Here is an 18,975-nt window from a genome sequence, read left to right as displayed (position 1 = left end):
GAGGTTAGAGATGAACTGTACATCCTGGGACTTTCCTTCCTCACCACCAGGTAGTCTGGAGGTTAGAGGTTAGAGACACAGTGTACATCCTGGGACTTCCCTTCCTCACCACCCAGGTAGTCTAGAGGTCAGAGGTTAGATATGAACTGTACATCCTGGGACTTCCCTTCCTCACCACCCAGGTAGCCTAGAGGTCAGAGGTTAGAGATGAACTGTACATCCTGGGACTTCCCTTCCTCACCACCCAGGTAGTCTAGAGGTCAGAGGTTAGAGATGAACTGTACATCCTGGGACTTCCCTTCCTCACCACCCAGGTAGCCTAGAGGTCAGAGGTTAGAGATGAACTGTACATCCTGGGACTTCCTTTCCTCACCACCCAGGTAGCCTAGAGGTCAGAGGTTAGAGATGAACTGTACATCCTGGGACTTCCCTTCCTCACCACCCAGGTAGTCTGGAGGTTAGAGGTTAGAGATGAACTGTACATCCTGGGACTTCCCTTTCTCACCACCCAGGTAGTCTGGAGGTTAGAGGTTAGAGATGAACTGTACATCCTGGGACTTCTCTTCCTCACCACCCAGGTAGCCTAGAGGTCAGAGGTTAGAGGTTAGAGATGAACTGTACATCCTGGGGCTTCCCTTCCTCACCACCCAGGTAGCCTAGAGGTCAAAGGTTAGAGACACACTGTACATCCTGGGACTTCCCTTCCTCACCACCCAGGTAGTCTAGAGGTTAGAGGTTAGAGACGCACTGTACACCCTGGGATTTCCCTTCCTCACCACCCAGGTAGCCTAGAGGTCAGAGGTTAGAGGTTAGAGATGAACTGTACATCCTGGGGCTTCCCTTCCTCACCACCCAGGTAGCCTAGAGGTCAAAGGTTACAGATTAGAGACGCACTGTACACCCTGGGATTTCCCTTCCTCACCACCCAGGTAGCCTAGAGGTCAGAGGTTACAGATTAGAGATGAACTGTACATCCTGGGACTTCCCTTCCTCCACCCAGGTGAGGTTAGAGGTTAGAGGCTAGAGGAGTGGGCCAGCAACCCGAGGGTTGTCGGTTTGAATCCTAGCTCCGACAAGGCAACATCTGGTCTGGAGTAAGGGTAACTGAAAGGTTTCTGGCATCAGTGTCCAAGATGCCATCTCATCTCTTGCCGTTGTGCCCTTAAGCAAGGCACGTAAGCTATAAACGTCCCTCTGCGCCAACCTCTGTATCTGTTTGTCTTTCTGAGGGGTTTGAATAAAGCAGAAGACAAGTTCCAATAAAGTAATCTCTTCTTCCTCCTCCTCCTCTTCCTCCTCCTCCTTCCAGAACGTTCTCTCCTACTGGCCGTTCGGCTCCTTCCTGTGTCGCGTGCTAATGACCGCTGACTCCATGAGCCAATTCAGCTCCATCTTCTGTCTGACCGGGATGTCTATCGACCGCTACCTGGCCGTGGTCCACCCCATACGGTCTACAAAATGGCGGCGTCCACGAGTGGCGAAGGTGGTGAGCGCCGCGGTGTGGGCGTTGTCGTTGATGGTCGTCCTGCCCGTTGTCGTGTTCTCCGGCGTTCAGGACACGTTCAACTCGTGTAACATTAGCTGGCCGGAGCCTCAGGATGTGTGGTCGACCGTGTTTATACTGTACACGGCTACGCTAGGGTTCTTCGGACCACTCCTGGTCATCTGTCTCTGCTACCTGCTCATCGTGGTCAAGGTGGGGGTCAAAATCATTCTGGTTTTCTTCTGTGTTTCTGTGTTAGCTACAGTACCATCGTTTTGGTTGCCCGTTGTGGTCAAGACTGCATTATTAGAAATGTTTGGTTCGGCTGTTTGAACTCTCTGACAGTGGATGTTTCTGTCATTTTTTCATTTGGTCATTAAACACTTCCCTGTGTTGTTGTTTTGTGCAACTAGCTCTCACAGTCTTACCTCAGAATTAGACATTCATCCATGTTTCTCAAACGTCAAATTTCGAATTTGTTTCAAATGTCACATGTTGAAGTGTTTAAGGTTACATTTAGGCATTAACTCCGAAATCTTAAGGTTAGGTATTTACTCTAAATGGTTACGGTTTGGGTATTAACACTGAATGGTTAAGGTTAGGTGTTAACTCTGAATGGTTAAGGTTTGGGTTAGGCTTATAACAAAGATTCTAAAAATAACCTTATATTGCTGGATTTGAACATATAACCTTTGCACCAGAGGCAGATTGTCACAGCTGTCGTAAGGAGAAGCGGACCAAAGTGCAGCGTGTCTGTCATTCCACATTTTATTTACACTGTGAAACTATGCAATACATAAATAAACTGAATGACAAAAACAACAAACCGTGACGTAGAGGTGAAACATACACAGACTCAAAGATAATCTCCCACAAACCCAGGTGGAAAAAAACCCTACTTAAGTATGATCTCCAATTAGAGACAACGAGGACCAGCTGCCTCTAACTGGAGATCATCCCAAACAAAACCCCAACATAGAAATACAAAACTAGAACCTGAACATAGAAAACATAGAAAACCCCCCCCTGTCACGCCCTGACCTACTCTACCATAGAAAATAACATCTTTCTATGGTCAGGACGTGACAGTACCCCCCCCAAAGGTGCGGACTCCAAACGCACCGACAACAAAAGAACCCCCCCAAAAAAGGGAGGGTTAGGGAGGGTGCAAATGTTTTTGGCGGCTCTGGTGCAGTAAGCAGAACCTTCTCATCCCGCGGATCCTCCAACAGAGGCGGCTCCGGTTCAGGACGTAACCCCCGCTCCGCCCGCTGATCCCTCCGTTTTTGTGTCAAAACTAGAACCTGAACATAGAAATAGAAAACATAGGGAAAAAAAACCTGTCACGCCCTGACCTACTCTACCATAGAAAATAACATCTTTCTATGGTCAGGACATGACACAGATGCTTACACCCATCTACAACACCCCAGCAAAACCCAAACCTACTTGAATGTAACAGCGCTCACTGTTGCCCCTAGTGGTCTGTTTCCACGCCATCTCCCGACCTCAGACATGGATGGATTAATACTGACTTGTATCACGGGTGACCTGGCTGCTTTTGTGGTCATTATCTTCAAGGTGTGTGAAAAAGCATTCCGGAATATTATTTTGTTCTGTTTTGTCATTCCAACCATTCTTTTCGGTGTTAGCATCTTTTGGTAGTATGTAATAGAGATTCTGCTGAAACTTTCCTTTTTCTAATTTACCATGTTCATATGTTTTAGAATACATTTGTATAACATGTTATCATCATCACTATCATCATCATTGCCATCCTCCAGTCTATGACTAGGGTGGCTGGAGTCTTTGGCAATTTTTAAGACCTGACGCCGCCTGGTACAGAGGTCCTGGATGTCATCAAGCTTGGCCCCAGTGATGTACTGGGTCATATGCACTACCCTCCGCCATTTTGTTACCCCCTCCAGGTGAAGTCTTCAGGTGTGCGGGCGGGCTTCACCAAGCGTCGGCGGTCAGAGCGTAAGGTGACCCGTATGGTGGTGATCATCGTGGTGGTCTTCGTCCTCTGCTGGCTCCCCTTCTTCATTATCAACATCATCAACCTCATCATCATCATCCCAGAGTCCTCCGTGACCGCTGGCATCTACTTCTTCTCTGGTAACAGAAGAAACCTTTTAGGCTGCATCCCAAATAGCACCCTAATCCCTGTGTAGTGTACTACTGTTTACCAGAGCCCTATGGGGAATAGGTTACACTCACTCTAACCCTAAGGGGGAGAGGGTTGGAGAGAGGAGGAGAGGGGAAAGGAGGGAAAGAGTGGAAAGAGGGGAAGGAGATGGGAGGAGAGGGGTAAGAGGGGGAGGAGATGGGGAGGTGAGGGGAAAGAGGGGGAGGAGATGGGGAGGAGAGGGGAAAGAGGTGGGAGGAGAGGGGAAAGAGGGGGAGGAGAGGGGAAAGAGGGGGAGGGAATGGGGAAAGGGGGAGGAGAGGGGAAATAGGGGGAGGAGATGGGACAGAGGGGGGAGGAGAGGGGAAAAAGGGGGAGGAGAGGGGAAAGAGGGGGAGTGAATGGGGAAAGGGGGAGGAGAGGGGAAACAGAAGGGAGGAGAGGGGAAAGAGAGGGGAGTAGGGGGGAAAGAGAGGGGGGAGATGGGAAAAGAGAGCAAGAGAGGGAGTTAGGAGAGAGAGAGAAACAGAGAAAGAGAGAGAGAGGTGGGAGAGAGAAGAGAGAGAGAGGGAGAGAGAGAGAGAAAGTGAGAGGGAGAGAGAGCTGAGAGAGAGTGAGAGAGGGCTGGGATCGAGAGAGAGAGAGAGAGAGGTGGGATCGAGAGAGAGAGAGAGGTGGGATCGAGAGAGAGAGAGAGAGAGAGAGAGAGAGAGAGTGAGGGGGAGAGAGAGCTGAGAGAGAGGTGGGAGAGAGAGAGAGAGGTGGGAGAGAGAGAGCTGAGAGAGAGAGAGGTGGGAGAGAGAGAGAAGGAGAAAAGTGTGAGACAGACATTGATTGACCATTAGTTTTGTCTCTACTCCCCAGTCATCCTGTCCTATGTTAACTCCTGTGCCAACCCTCTGCTCTATGGCTTCCTGTCAGACAACTTCAGACAGAGCTTCAGAAAGGTGATTATTATTTATTCAACCTTTATTTAACCTTTATTTAAACAGTTAAAGATACTTGAGGCTTGAAAACTCTTTTACGAGGGAGACCTGGGGACCTGGAGGTGCTTTATGGCCAGGCACCACCATCCCCTTCACAGAACAATTTGTTATTTCATAGAATAGACATTTATTAGTACATGTTATGTATTTATATAAAATATCAGTTTTCCTCAGTGCTCACCACAGTGCATCGTCTTCCCGATCCCATGTGCTTGATTTCTTCCGGAAGGTTCTGTGCGTGCGGAAGGCCAACGGCGTGGAGGATGGTGACCCCAGCGCCCCGAGGATGGAGAAGACTAGAGAGACCACTAGAGACGACTCCTTCCTGTCGCCTAGGAACCACGATGGACACAACGGACACACACCACAGAATAGCCAGGTGAGCCGTGTGTGTGTGTGTGTGTGTGTGTGTGTGTGTGTGTGTGTGTGTGTGTGTGTGTGTGTGTGTGTGTGTGTGTGTGTGGTGTGTGTGTGTGTGTGTGTGTGTGTGTGTGTAGGAGTGTATACATGTTTATTACTGGTGGTCTCAGTAGGAGTGTATAGATGTTTATTACTGTGGTCTCAGTAGGAGTGTATAGATGTTTATTACTGTGGTCTCAGTAGGAGTGTATAGATGTTTATTACTGTGGTCTCAGTAGGAGTGTATAGATGTTTATTACTGTGGTCTCAGTAGGAGTGTGTAGATGTTTATTACTGTGGTCTCAGTAGGAGTGTATAGATGTTTATTACTGTGGTCTCAGTAGGAGTGTATAGATGTTTATTACTGTGGTCTCAGTAGGAGTGTATATATGTTTATTACTGGTGGTCTCAGTAGGAGTGTATAGATGTTTATTACTGGTGGTCTCAGCAGGAGTGTTTAGATGTTTATTACTGGTGGTCTGAGTAGGAGTGTATAGATGTTTATTACTGTGGTCTCAGTAGGAGTGTATAGATGTTTATTACTGGTGGTCTCAGTAGGAGTGTATAGATGTGTATTACTGTGGTCTCAGTAGGAGTGTATATATGTTTATTACTGTGGTCTTAGTAGGCGTGTGTAGATGTTTATTACTGTGGTCTCAGTAGGAGTGTATAGATGTTTATTACTGGTGGTCTCAGTAGGAGTGTTTATATGTTTATTACTGGTGCTCTCAGTAGGCGTGTATAGATGTTTATTACTGTGGTCTCAGTAGGAGTGTATAGATGTTTATTACTGGTGGTCTCAGTAGGAGTGTTTATATGTTTTTTACTGGTGGTCTCAGTAGGAGTGTATAGATGTTTATTACTGTGGTCTCAGTAGGAGTGTATAGATGTTTATTACTGGTGGTCTCAGTAGGAGTGTGTAGATGTTTATTACTGTGGTCTCAGTAGGAGTGTATAGATGTTTATTACTGGTGGTCTCAGTAGGAGTGTTTATATGTTTTTTACTGGTGGTCTCAGTAGGAGTGTATAGATGTTTATTACTGTGGTCTCAGTAGGAGTGTATAGATGTTTATTACTGCGGTCTCAGTAGGAGTGTATAGATGTTTATTACTGTGGTCTCAGTAGGAGTGTATAGATGTTTATTACTGGTGGTCTCAGTAGGAGTGTATAGATGTTTATTACTGTGGTCTCAGTAGGAGTGTATAGATGTTTATTACTGTGGTCTCAGTAGGAGTGTATAGATGTTTATTACTGGTGGTCTCAGTAGGAGTGTGTAGATGTTTATTACTGGTGGTCTCAGTAGGAGTGTATAGATGTTTATTACTGTGGTCTCAGTAGGAGTGTATAGATGTTTATTACTGTGGTCTCAGTAGGAGTGTATAGATGTTTATTACTGGTGGTCTCAGTAGGAGTGTGTAGATGTTTATTACTGGTGGTCTCGTAGGAGTGTATAGATGTTTATTACTGTGGTCTCAGTAGGAGTGTATAGATGTTTATTACTGTGGTCTCAGTAGGAGTGTATAGATGTTTATTACTGTGGTCTCAGTAGGAGTGTATAGATGTTTATTACTGGTGGTCTCAGTAGGAGTGTATAGATGTTTATTACTGTGGTCTCAGTAGGAGTGTATAGATGTTTATTACTGTGGTCTCAGTAGGAGTGTATAGATGCTTATTACTGGTGGTCTCAGTAGGAGTGTATAGATGTTTATTACTGGTGGTCTCAGTAGGAGTGTATAGATGTTTATTACTGTGGTCTCAGTAGGAGTGTATAGATGTTTAGTGTATGGGTATCACCAGTTTGCGGCAATGTTTTTTTAATGCCAATAAAGCATTTTTTTGTTTCATGAATGGAGAGAGGGACGGAGAGAGATGGATGGAGAGAGAGGGATGGAGAGAGAGGGATGGAGAGAGAGGGATGGAGAGGGGGATGGAGAGAGAGGGATGGAGAGAGAGGAGATAGAGAAAGGCAGAGGGAGGGATGTACAGGGGGAGATGGAGAGAGAGAAAGGCAGAGGGAGGGATGTACAGGGGGAGATGGAGAGAGAGAGGAGAGAGAGAAAGGCAGAGGGAGGGATGTACAGGGGGAGATGGAGAGAGAGAGGAGAGAGAGAAAGGCAGAGGGAGGGATGTACAGGGGGAGATGGAGAGAGAGAAAGGCAGAGGGAGGGATGTACAGGGGGAGATGGAGAGAGAGAGGAGAGAGAGAAAGGCAGAGGGAGGGATGTACAGGGGGAGATGGAGAGAGAGAGGAGAGAGAGAAAGGCAGAGGGAGGGATGTACAGGGGGAGATGGAGAGAGAGAGGAGAGAGAGAAAGGCAGAGGGAGGGATGTACAGGGGGAGATGGAGAGAGAGAAAGGCAGAGGGAGGGATGTACAGGGGGAGATGGAGAGAGAGAAAGGCAGAGGGAGGGATGTACAGGGGGAGATGGAGAGAGAGAGGAGAGAGAGAAAGGCAGAGGGAGGGATTGAGGTAGAGTGAAAACGGGGGAGAGAGGAGGACGGAACAGTGTCCAATCTGCTCAATATGGCTGCGAAATGTGTGTGTGTGTGTGTGTGTGTGTGTGTGTGTGTGTGTGTGTGTGTGTGTGTGTGTGGTCCCTCTGTCGTAACAGTAAGCAGTGTGTGATTGAGGTGTTGAAGCAGAGAGATTGGTTCTGGTTAAAGTCCTGTATGTGTGATTCAGCTATAAATGAGACAGATTGGTTCTGGTTAAAGTCCTGGATGTGTGATTCAGCTCTAAATGAGACGGATTGGTTCTGGTTAAAGTCCTGGATGTGTGATTCAGCTCTAAATGAGACAGATTGGTTCTGGTTAAAGTCCTGGATGTGTGATTCAGCTCTAAATGAGACAGATTGGTTCTGGTTAAAGTCCTGTATGTGTGATTCAGCTATAAATGAGACAGATTGGTTCTGGTTAAAGTCCTGTATGTGTGATTCAGCTCTAAATGAGACAGATTGGTTCTGGTTAAAGTCCTGTATGTGTGATTCAGCTATAAATGAGACAGATTGGTTCTGGTTAAAGTCCTGGATGTGTGATTCAGCTATAAATGAGACAGATTGGTTCTGGTTAAAGTCCTGGATGTGTGATTCAGCTCTAAATGAGACAGATTGGTTCTGGTTAAAGTCCTGTATGTGTGATTCAGCTCTAAATGAGACAGATTGGTTCTGGTTAAAGTCCTGGATGTGTGATTCAGCTCTAAATGAGACAGATTGGTTCTGGTTAAAGTCCTGGATGTGTGATTCAGCTCTAAATGAGACAGATTGGTTCTGGTTAAAGTCCTGGATGTGTGATTCAGCTCTAAATGAGACAGATTGGTTCTGGTTAAAGTCCTGGATGTGTGATTCAGCTATAAATGAGACAGATTGGTTCTGGTTAAAGTCCTGTATGTGTGATTCAGCTATAAATGAGACAGATTGGTTCTGGTTAAAGTCCTGGATGTGTGATTCAGCTCTAAATGAGACAGATTGAAATAGAAAGCTGGTTTTGAGGTGAACAGGAGCTCTCTCTTTATTTGTTCTGTTTCAGTCAGTCATTATGGATCACACTCTCCGTGTTGCACACACACACACACACACACACACACACACACACACACACACACACACACACACACACACACACACACACACACACACACTCACACACACACACACACACACACACACACACACACGAACGCACACCTGAGGTGCCACTGTCTCTTGTCTTTGCAGGCCGTCCAATTGGAGCCTTGTGGTAGCCCAGGGGAGGAGACAAGGCCCTCAGGGCCCACTGTGACTGGCCAGTCCTCGCTTTAAACTCACTCTCTTTCTCTCTCTCTCTCTCGCTCTCTCTCTCTCTCTCTCTCTCTCTGTCTCTCTCTCTCTCTCCTCTCTCTCTCTCTCTCTCTCTCTCTCTCTCTCTCTCTCTGCCTACTGAAGGTGTCTCCTCACATTCCGGCCACACCCACTTCTCACACCACTGCAAACCTGCACCCTCCCCCACACGAGGCCGCCCCGTGACCCCGATCCAGACCCAGGCACCGCCACCACCGTAACGACCATGTCAACCCCGCCCATCATCACGGCACCCACCGTTGCCATCGCCGCCGCCACGCCCCCCCGCCATGAACTCTGAACTCTTACTTCATACACAAACAGGAAGTGGAAAAAGAAGGATAGTGAGTTCACTTGCTGTGTATGTGAAAACTCTTGAACCTAAAAAGGGAAGAGGAGGAAGAGGTGGAGAGAGGGGGATGACATTGTTAGAGGAGAAGGAGAGGATGAATAGAGGAATGAACAGACTGCTAAACAGACAAATCCCTTTCCTGTTTACTGAGTTCACACAACCTACACACACACACACACACACACACACACACACACACACACACACACACACACACACACACACACACACACACACACACACACACACACACACACACACACACACACACACACACAGACTTCGTTCTCCAATATGACTCAGCAGGTTGTTCAGGTATGTTGTTCTGAGTCACCGTGGAGACGTGTCTCTTCTCAGTCTTTCATTTGTTCCCTCTCCACCGATCCCTACCTCCCACCCTCCATCTCTCATTCTCTCGTTCTCACTCTACCTCCTTCACTCCTTCGCTCTGTCTCTACCTCCCTCCCTCCTTGCTGTCTCTACCTCCCTAACTCCTTCTCTCTGTCTCTACCTCCCTCCTTCTCTCTGTCTCTATCTCCCTCCTTCTCTCTGTCTCTATCTCCCTCCCTCCTTCTCTGTCTCTACCTCCTCCCTCCTTCTCTCTGCCTCTACCTCCTTCCCTCCTTCTCTCTGTCTCTACCTCCCTCCTCTCTGTCTCTATCTCCCTCCTTCTCTCTGTCTCTACCTCCCTCCCGCCTTCTCTCTGTCTCTATCTACCTCCCTCCCTCCCTATTTATTTTTGGGCTCAACATCCCTCTCCCAAGCCCCTTCATCCTTCCCTCGATTCCTCCTTCCTTCCATCCCTCTATTCTCCACCCCTCCATCCCTCTGTTCTCCAACCCTCCATCCAGCAAAGTGCCTTTCCACCCATCCAGATATCTCAGATAAAGGTGAAAATTGCTCTAAGTTTCATGACGGACAGTCACAAAAAATTGTTGTCAGGACCAGTGCGCGCTCTATCTCTCTCTCTCTCTCTCTCTCTGTCTCTCTCTGTCTCTCTCTCTCTATCTCTCTCTCTCTCTCTCTCTCTCTCTCTCTCTCTCTCTCTCTCTCTCTCTCTCTCAAGTAAAATGAACACTGAAAAGTGAACAGTAAATATTACACTCACACAAGTTCCAAAATAATAGACATTTCAAATGTCATATTATGTATATATACAGTGTTGTAATGAAGTACAAAAGGGAAAATAAATAGACATACATATGAGTTGGATTTACAATAGTGTTTGTTCTTCACTGGTTGACCTTTTCTTGAGGCAACAGATCACAAATGTTGCACACTGTGGCATTTCACTCAATAGATATGGGAGTTTATCAAAATTTGATTTGTTTTCTAATTCTTTGTGGGTCTGTGTAATCTGTGGGAAATGTGTCTCTAATATGGTCTTACATTTGTCAGGAGGTTAGGAAGTGCAGCTCAGTTTCCACCTCATTTTGTGGGCAGTGTGCACATAGCCTTTCTCTTGGGAGCCAGGTCTGCCTACGGCGGACTTTCTCAATAGCTAGGCCATGCTCACTTAGTCTGCACATTGTCAAAGCTTTCCTTAATATTGGGTCAGTCACAGTGGTCAGGTATTCTGTCACTGTGTACTCTCTGTTTAGGGCCAAATAGCATTCTAGTTTGCTCTGTTTTTTTGGTAATTCTTTCCAATGTGTCAAGTAATTATCTCTTTGTTTTCTCATGATTTGGTTGAGTCTAATTGTGTTGCTGTCCTGGGGTCTGTGGGGTCTGTTTGTGAACAGAGCCCCAGGACCTGCTTGCTTCTCTCTGTCTGTCTGTCTGTCTGTCTGTCTGTCTGTCTGTCTGTCTGTCTGTCTGTCTGTCTGTCTGTCTGTCTGTCTGTCTGTCTGTCTGTCTGTCTGTCTGTCTGTCTGTCTGTCTGTCTGTCTGTCTGTCTCTCTCTCTCCTCCCTCTATTCTATCCTTCTCATTCACTCTCCCTCGGTTTCTCCCTCTATCTCTCTCTCTCCCTCTCTCACTCTCTCTTTTATCTTTTGATGACCAGTTACAGAGGAGCTTTAAGTGCAACAACAGACACAAAGTAAACACCATGAAACACCATGAAGCAGCACCACTTACAGGGTCGTTGTTACAGAGGTGATGAGTCCCACTCCATCTGAGGCTGTTAAGTGACTGATGCAGGAGTTTTGATTACCACTTGATTACAGGGATGCTCTAAGTGTAGCAGCAGCAGCAGCAGCAGCAGCAGCATGAAGCACCACACCACTTTCAGGGTTGTTTGTTGCAGAGGAGAGGACACAGAGTTTCATCTATTTCAACAGTTGATTTGTAAGACATGTTCATGTCACGACTTCCACCGAGGGTGGCTCCTCTCCCTGTCCGGGGCGGCGCTCGGCGGTCGTCGTCGCCGGCCTACTAGCTGCCACCGATCCATTTTTCCTTTTCGTTTGTGTCTGTCTGTTTTGTTTACACCTGTGTCCTATTAGTTCATTTGGGTGGGTTTATTAACCTCCGCTGCCTGCTAGTCTTTGTGGGGGATTATTACTGTTGTTGCTCTGCTAGGGGCGTGTTTGTGGGGGATTATTACTGTTGTTGCTCTGCTAGGGGCGTGTTTGTGGGGGATTATTACTGTTGTTGCTCTGCTAGGGGTGTGTTTGTGGGGGATTATTACTGTTGTTGCTCTGCTAGGGGTGCGTGTTTGTGGGGGATTATTACTGTTGTTGCTCTGCTAGGGGTGTGTTTGTGGGGGATTATTACTGTTGTTGCTCTGCTAGGGGTGTGTTTGTGGGGGATTATTACTGTTGTTGCTCTGCTAGGGGTGTGTTTGTGGGGGATTATTACTGTTGTTGCTCTGCTAGGGGTGTGTTTGTGGGGGATTATTACTGTTGTTGCTCTGCTAGGGGTGTGTTTGTGGGGGATTATTACTGTTGTTGCTCTGCTAGGGGTGTGTTTGTGGGGGATTATTACTGTTGTTGCTCTGCTAGGGGTGTGTTTGTGGGGGATTATTACTGTTGTTGCTCTGCTAGGGGTGTGTTTGTGGGGGATTATTACTGTTGTTGCTCTGCTAGGGGTGTGTTTGCACCACAGGGTTTTTCTCCTCACGGTTGTGTTGTACCGTTTGCAGTGTATTTAGGAGTAGATGTTTCTCCTCCGTGTGGTACGTTTATTTCCCTGTGTGTGGCGACTTCATTGGGTGTGTTTCCCCACCTGTAGTTGTCGTGTTTTGGGGCGTTCAATAAACGATTGTGCTACTGGAAATTCCTTGCTCTCCTGCTCCTGACTCCTGCACCTACCTCTTCTTAGGAGGCCCCTAACAGTTCTACTACTTCTGTGTGTTCTGAATGGCGCTGCATCGCCGTTTCCCAACTGCTCTGGTATATAACGCTTTTTCATCTTCACCATTCCTTTTTAAAGTCATATTTTACTCTGCAAAGTCAAGCTACTAGTTCTGCTGTTATTTAGTGTCTCTACTATGCTTTGTAATGGTGTGACTTTATCAGTCTCTGTTTTGGCTTTCTGAGGAGGCTTCTAGAATCTGTCTCTGCTTTGGCTTTTTGAGGAGGCTTCTAGAATCTGTCTCTGTTTTGGCTTTTTGAGGAGGCTTCTAGAATCTGTCTCTGTTTTGGCTTTTTGAGGTGGTTTCTAGAAATCTCTTGCAGACGCTTTGATGAAAGTTATAAGCGTGTTGTGTGGCTGCTGCTATTGCTGTGCTTATCTGTTTTTGTGTGTGTGTTCGGTGTGTGTAATGCTCCAATTCGAAACGTGCCTCATATCCCAGGGTTCATTGCAGCCGCCAGATCATTTGTTTCGACCAATCACGTTGCAGGGCTGGCGGAAGTTGCCCTTAACCACAGATCTAGGATCAGATTACACTCAACTAATCATATCCTTAACCATTCGAGGGAAAACACAAAACTGTTCTTAGTTCAGTGTGTAGGGGCCTCTGGAGGTCCTCAGCTCTCACTGTAAATACAATTTCTGATCAGGCAGGACCCTGGGCATCTCAAGTGGCACACGGTTCAATAGGGTCCTTGAACAGGGTAGTACAGGGTTGTATTCATTAGTGCACACCGTAGCAAAATGTTCTGCAATGGAAAAACAAAAACAAGCATTTCTTATTAGACAAGTTTAAGTAGGTCCCTCCTTCTTCCGGCCTGTTTGCTTCCTTTCGGTTCCTAGAGAATAAGACCCTGTTTTCAGGACAGGATAGATAGAAACAGCTAAGAATGGGAGTCAGCTTCTATCTGTTTTATTTATTTCTGAAACAATGTAAACACCCTTCATCCTCATGTACAGTTTGTTTGTTTTCTTTGTAATAAAATGGTGTGATCATTAAATCCTTGACTAACTTCTGTGATATTGTATAAGTCTTGTATACACAATCCAGTCTGCTCTTTTTCTATACCTCACTCTTGCCAATAGAAAATACACTGCTATTTATAGATTCTCCCAATGGGTTTTAGTATTTGGATCACAGGTCTTCCACAGCGCAGGCAATACAATGAAGACGTGAACATTGTGAACCGTAGTCAGTCAATAGATTCAATATTCAGCAGATGTCAATGGACAACATCTGTATAGCAGTTCTCCCTCAGTATCTGTATAGCAGTTCTCCCTCAGTATCTGTATAGCAGTTCTCCCTCAGTATCTGTATAGCAGTTCTCCCTCAGTATCTGTATAGCAGTTCTCCCTCAGTATCTGTATAGCAGTTCTCCCTCAGTATCTGTATAGCAGTTCTCCCTCAGTATCTGTATAGCAGTTCTCCCTCAGTATCTGTATAGCAGTTCTCCCTCAATATCTGTCACCGCTGTTCTTGGACGACAACGGAACTAAACCAAAAGCTTCTTTCCTCAAAACCCTGAAGAAGGCCAGGAACACATTGCTGATCCTCCTCTCTAGTCCAGGAACACATTGCTGATCCTCCTCTCTAGTCCAGGAACACATTGCTGATCCTCCTCTCTAGTCCAGGAACACATTGCTGATCCTCCTCTCTAGTCCAGGAACACATTGCTGATCCTCCTCTCTACTCCAGGAACACATTGCTGATCCTCCTCTCTAGTCCAGGAACACATTGCTGATCCTCCTCTCTAGTCCAGGAACACATTGCTGATCCTCCTCTCTAGTCCAGGAACACATTGCTGATCCTCCTCTCTACTCCAGGAACACATTGCTGATCCTCCTCTCTAGTCCAGGAACACATTGCTGATCCTCCTCTCTACTCCAGGAACACATTGCTGATCCTCCTCTCTACTCCAGGAACACATTGCTGATCCTCCTCTCTAGTCCAGGAACACATTGCTGATCCTCCTCTCTAGTCCAGGAACACATTGCTGATCCTCCTCTCTACTCCAGGAACACATTGCTGATCCTCCTCTCTAGTCCAGGAACACATTGCTGATCCTCCTCTCTACTCCAGGAACACATTGCTGATCCTCCTCTCTACTCCAGGAACACATTGCTGATCCTCCTCTCTACTCCAGGAACACATTGCTGATCCTCCTCTCTAGTCCAGGAACACATTGCTGATCCTCCTCTCTAGTCCATGAACACATTGCTGATCCTCCTCTCTAGTCCAGGAACACATTGCTGATCCTCCTCTCTAGTCCAGGAACACATTGCTGATCCTCCTCTCTAGTCCAGGAACACATTGCTGATCCTCCTCTCTAGTCCAGGAACACATTGCTGATCCTCCTCTCTAGTCCAGGAACACATTGCTGATCCTCCTCTCTACTCCAGGAACACATTGCTGATCCTCCTCTCTAGTCCAGGAACACATTGCTGATCCTCCTCTCTAGTCCAGGAACACATTGCTGATCCTCCTCTCTACTCCAGGAACACATTGGTGATACTCCTCTCTACTCCAGGAACACATTGCTGATCCTCCTCTCTAGTCCAGGAACACATTGCTGATCCTCCTCTCTAGTCCAGGAACACATTGCTGATCCTCCGCTCTACTCCAGGAACACATTGCTGATCCTCCTCTCTAGTCCAGGAACACATTGCTGATCCTCCTCTCTAGTCCATTAACACATTGCTGATCCTCCTCTCTACTCCAGGAACACATTGCTGATCTGTAACGGCTGTCTGAAGAGATAGTAGACAAAGGTGCAGCGGAGTTAGTGTTCATCATGATTTTAATTGAACAACGTGAACACTATACAAAAACAAGAAAAAACTGACAGTCAAACAGTCCTGTCAGGTGCAAAACACTCAAAAGAAACAATTACCCACAAAACCCAAAGGAAAAACATGCTCCTTATGTGTGACTCCCAATCAGCAACAACGAGCTTCAGCTGTGCCTGATTGGGAGCCACACACGGCCCAAAACAAAGAAATACAAAAACATAGAAAAAGGAACATAGAACGCCCACCCAATGTAACACCCTGGCCTAACCAAAATAAAGAACAAAAACCCCTCTCTATGGCCAGGGCGTTACAGTACCCCCCCCCAAGGTGTGGACTCCGGCCGCAAAACCTGACACTGAAGGGGAGGGTCCGGGTGGGCCTTCTTACGGCGGCGGCTCAGGTGCGGGACGTGGCCTCTGCTCCACCCTTGGTGTCGCCCTCTTAGGTGGCGCACCTGGCCGCGCCGAAGGTCTGGTTGGCGTCCCTGGCTGCGCCTGGCTGGCGGGCGTCCCTGGCGGCTCCGGCGGCACTGACCCAGGATTCACCAGGCTGGGCAGATATGAAGGAGGCCTGGCCCTGGGCGCAGGCACAAGACTCACCAGGCTGGGGAGACATGAAAGAGACCTGGCCCTAGGCGTAGGCACAGGACTCACCGGGCTGGCGGGCGGCTCTGACTGCTCTGGACAGGCGGGCGGCTCTGGCGGCTCCGGACAGGCGGGCGGCTCTGGCGGCTCCGGACAGGCGGGCGGCTCTGGCGGCTCCGGACAGGCGGGCGGCTCTGGCGGCTCCTGACTGGCGGGCGGCTCTGGCGGCTCCGGACTGGCGGGCGGCTCTGGCGGCTCCGGACTGGCGGGCAGGTCTGGCGGCTCCGGACAGGCGGGCGGCTCTGGCGGCTCCTGACTGGCGGGCGGCTCTGGCGGCTCCGGACTGGCGGGCGGCTCTGGCGGCTCCGGACTGGCGGGCAGGTCTGGCGGCTCCAGACTGGCGGGCAGCTCTGGCGGCTCCGGACTGGCGAGACCCACTGGAGGCCTAGTCCTGGGAGGTGGCACAGGACGGACCAGGATGGGGAGACCCACAGGAGGCCTAGTCCTGGGAGGTGGCACAGGACGGACCAGGATGGGGAGACCCACTGGAGACCTGGTCCGTGGAGCAGGCACAGGACTGACCAGGATGGGGAGACCCACTGGAGGCCTGGTCCTGGGAGGTGGCACAGGACGGACCAGGATGGGGAGACCCACTGGAGACCTGGTCCGTGGAGCAGGCACAGGACTGACCAGGATGGGGAGACCCACTGGAGGCCTGGTCCTGGGAGGTGGCACAGGACGGACCAGGATGGGGAGACCCACTGGAGGCCTGGTCCGAGGAGGAGGCACAGGATAAACCGGGCTGTGGGGGAGCACTGGAGTTCTGGTACGGATGCTCTTTACCCACACTCCAGGCTGAATGCCCACTTTGGCCCGGCACGGGAGGAGAGCAGGCATTGGGCAAACTGGACCCTCCCAGCGCTCTGGAGACACAGTGCGCAACGCCGGCACAGGATAACCTGGACCGAGGAGGCGCACTGGAGACCAGACGCGCTGAGCTGGCACCATCCGCCCTGGCTCGATGCCTGCACTCGCATGGCACTTGCGGGGGCTGGTATGTAGCGCACCGGGCTTTGAACGCGCATTGGGGACACCGTGCGCTCCACAGCATAACACAGTGTCTTACCAGTACCACGCTGCTTCCGGTAAGCACGGGGAGTTGGCTCAGGTCTACCGCCTGACTCCGCCAATCTCCCCGTGTGCCCGCCCCAAATTTTTTTGGGGGGCTGCCTCCCGTGTCCGTTGCGCTCCCTTTCCTCATACCAGCGCCTCTCAGCTCTCGCCGCCTCGATCTCCCACTGCGGGCGGCGATAATCCCCAGCTTGAGCTCATGGTCCTTTCCCGTCCAGGATTTCCTCCCAAGTCCACGAGTCCAGATAGCTTTTCTCCTGGTGCCTCTCCTTGTGCTGCTCCTTCCTCAGCTGCTTGGTCCATTGTTGGTGGGTAATTCTGTAACGGCTGTCTGAAGAGAGAGTAGACCAAGGTGCAGCGGAGTTTGTGTTCATCATGATTTTAATTGAACAACGTGAACACTATACAAAAACAAGAAAAAACGGACAACCAAACAGTCCTGTCAGGTTCAAAACACTCAAGAGAAACAATAACCCACAAAACCCAAAGGAAAAACATGCTCCTTATGTGTGACTCCCAATCAGCAACAACGTGCTTCAGCTGTGCCTGATTGGGAGCCACACACGGCCCAAAACAAAGAAATACAAAAACATAGAAAAAGGAACATAGAACGCCCATCCAATGTAACACCCTGGCCTAACCAAAATAAAGAACAAAAACCCCTCTCTATGGCCAGGATGTTACATGATCCTCCTCTCTAGTCCAGGAACACATTGCTGATCCTCCTCTCTACTCCAGGAACACATTGCGGATCCTCCTCTCTACTCCAGGAACACATTGCTGATCCTCCTCTCTAGTCCAGGAACACATTGCTGATCCTCCTCTCTACTCCAGGAACACATTGCTGATCCTCCTCACTACTACAGGAACACATTGCTGATCCTCCTCTCTACTCCAGGAACACATTGCTGATCCTCCTCTCTAGTCCATGAACACATTGCTGATCCTCCTCTCTACTCCAGGAACACATTGCTGATCCTCCTCTCTACTCCATGAACACATTGCTGATCCTCCTCTCTAGTCCAGGAACACATTGCTGATCCTCCTCTCTAGTCCAGGAACACATTGCTGATCCTCCTCTCTAGTCCATGAACACATTGCTGATCCTCCTCTCTACTCCAGGAACACATTGCTGATCCTCCTCTCTAGTCCAGGAACACATTGCTGATCCTCCTCTCTACTCCATGAACACATTGCTGATCCTCCTCTCTAGTCCAGGAACACATTGCTGATCCTCCTCTCTAGTCCAGGAACACATTGCTGATCCTCCTCTCTAGTCCAGGAACACATTGCTGATCCTCATCTCTAGTCCAGGAACACATTGCTGATCCTCCTCTCTAGTCCAGGAACACATTGCTGATCCTCCTCTCTACTCCAGGAACACATTGCTGATCCTCCTCTCTAGTCCAGGAACACATTGCTGATCCTCCTCTCTAGTCCAGGAACACATTGCTGATCCTCCTCTCTAGTCCATGAACACATTGCTGATCCTCCTCTCTAGTCCAGGAACACATTGCTGATCCTCCTCTCTAGTCCAGGAACACATTGCTGATCCTCCTCTCTAGTCCATGAACACATTGCTGATCCTCCTCTCTACTCCAGGAACACATTGCTGATCCTCCTCTCTAGTCCAGGAACACATTGCTGATCCTCCTCTCTACTCCATGAACACATTGCTGATCCTCCTCTCTAGTCCAGGAACACATTGCTGATCCTCCTCTCTAGTCCAGGAACACATTGCTGATCCTCCTCTCTAGTCCAGGAACACATTGCTGATCCTCCTCTCTAGTCCATGAACACATTGCTGATCTTCCTCTCTACTCCAGGAACACATTGCTGATCCTCCTCTCTACTCCATGAACACATTGCTGATCCTCCTCTCTAGTCCAGGAACACATTGCTGATCCTCCTCTCTAGTCCAGGAACACATTGCTGATCCTCCTCTCTAGTCCATGAACACATTGCTGATCCTCCTCTCTACTCCAGGAACACATTGCTGATCCTCCTCTCT

General features: G+C 48.6%; 1 protein-coding gene across 1 annotated transcript; it reads left to right on the top strand.

Annotated features, from left to right (window-relative positions):
- Positions 1 to 10: 10 nt before the first annotated feature.
- Positions 11 to 8,868, top strand: LOC106592073 (somatostatin receptor type 5). Its single transcript, XM_082969460.1, has 6 exons — positions 11 to 61; positions 1,310 to 1,696; positions 3,412 to 3,601; positions 4,476 to 4,558; positions 4,827 to 4,976; positions 8,710 to 8,868. The coding sequence occupies exons 1-6, from the start codon at positions 11 to 13 to the stop codon at positions 8,791 to 8,793; spliced, it is 945 nt and encodes a 314-aa protein (XP_082825586.1). The 3' UTR covers positions 8,794 to 8,868.
- The last annotated feature ends 10,107 nt before the right edge of the window (positions 8,869 to 18,975 follow it).

The sequence above is a fragment of the Salmo salar genome, chromosome 02 (genome assembly GCF_965601325.2).
Source record: "Salmo salar chromosome 02, fSalSal1, whole genome shotgun sequence".
NCBI classification, from domain to species: Eukaryota; Metazoa; Chordata; class Actinopteri; order Salmoniformes; family Salmonidae; genus Salmo; species Salmo salar.
Note: the sequence above shows the minus strand (reverse complement) of the source record. Positions and strands in the feature narration are given on the sequence as shown.

Coding starts and splice junctions, on each gene's coding strand:
- LOC106592073 (XM_082969460.1), top strand. CDS start 11: ATGAACTGTACATCCTGGGACTTTCCTTCCTCACCACCAGGTAGTCTG. Junction 1,697..3,411: donor ACCTGCTCATCGTGGTCAAG/GTGGGGGTCAAA, acceptor TACCCCCTCCAG/GTGAAGTCTTCAGGTGTGCG. Junction 3,602..4,475: donor TGGCATCTACTTCTTCTCTG/GTAACAGAAGAA, acceptor TCTACTCCCCAG/TCATCCTGTCCTATGTTAAC.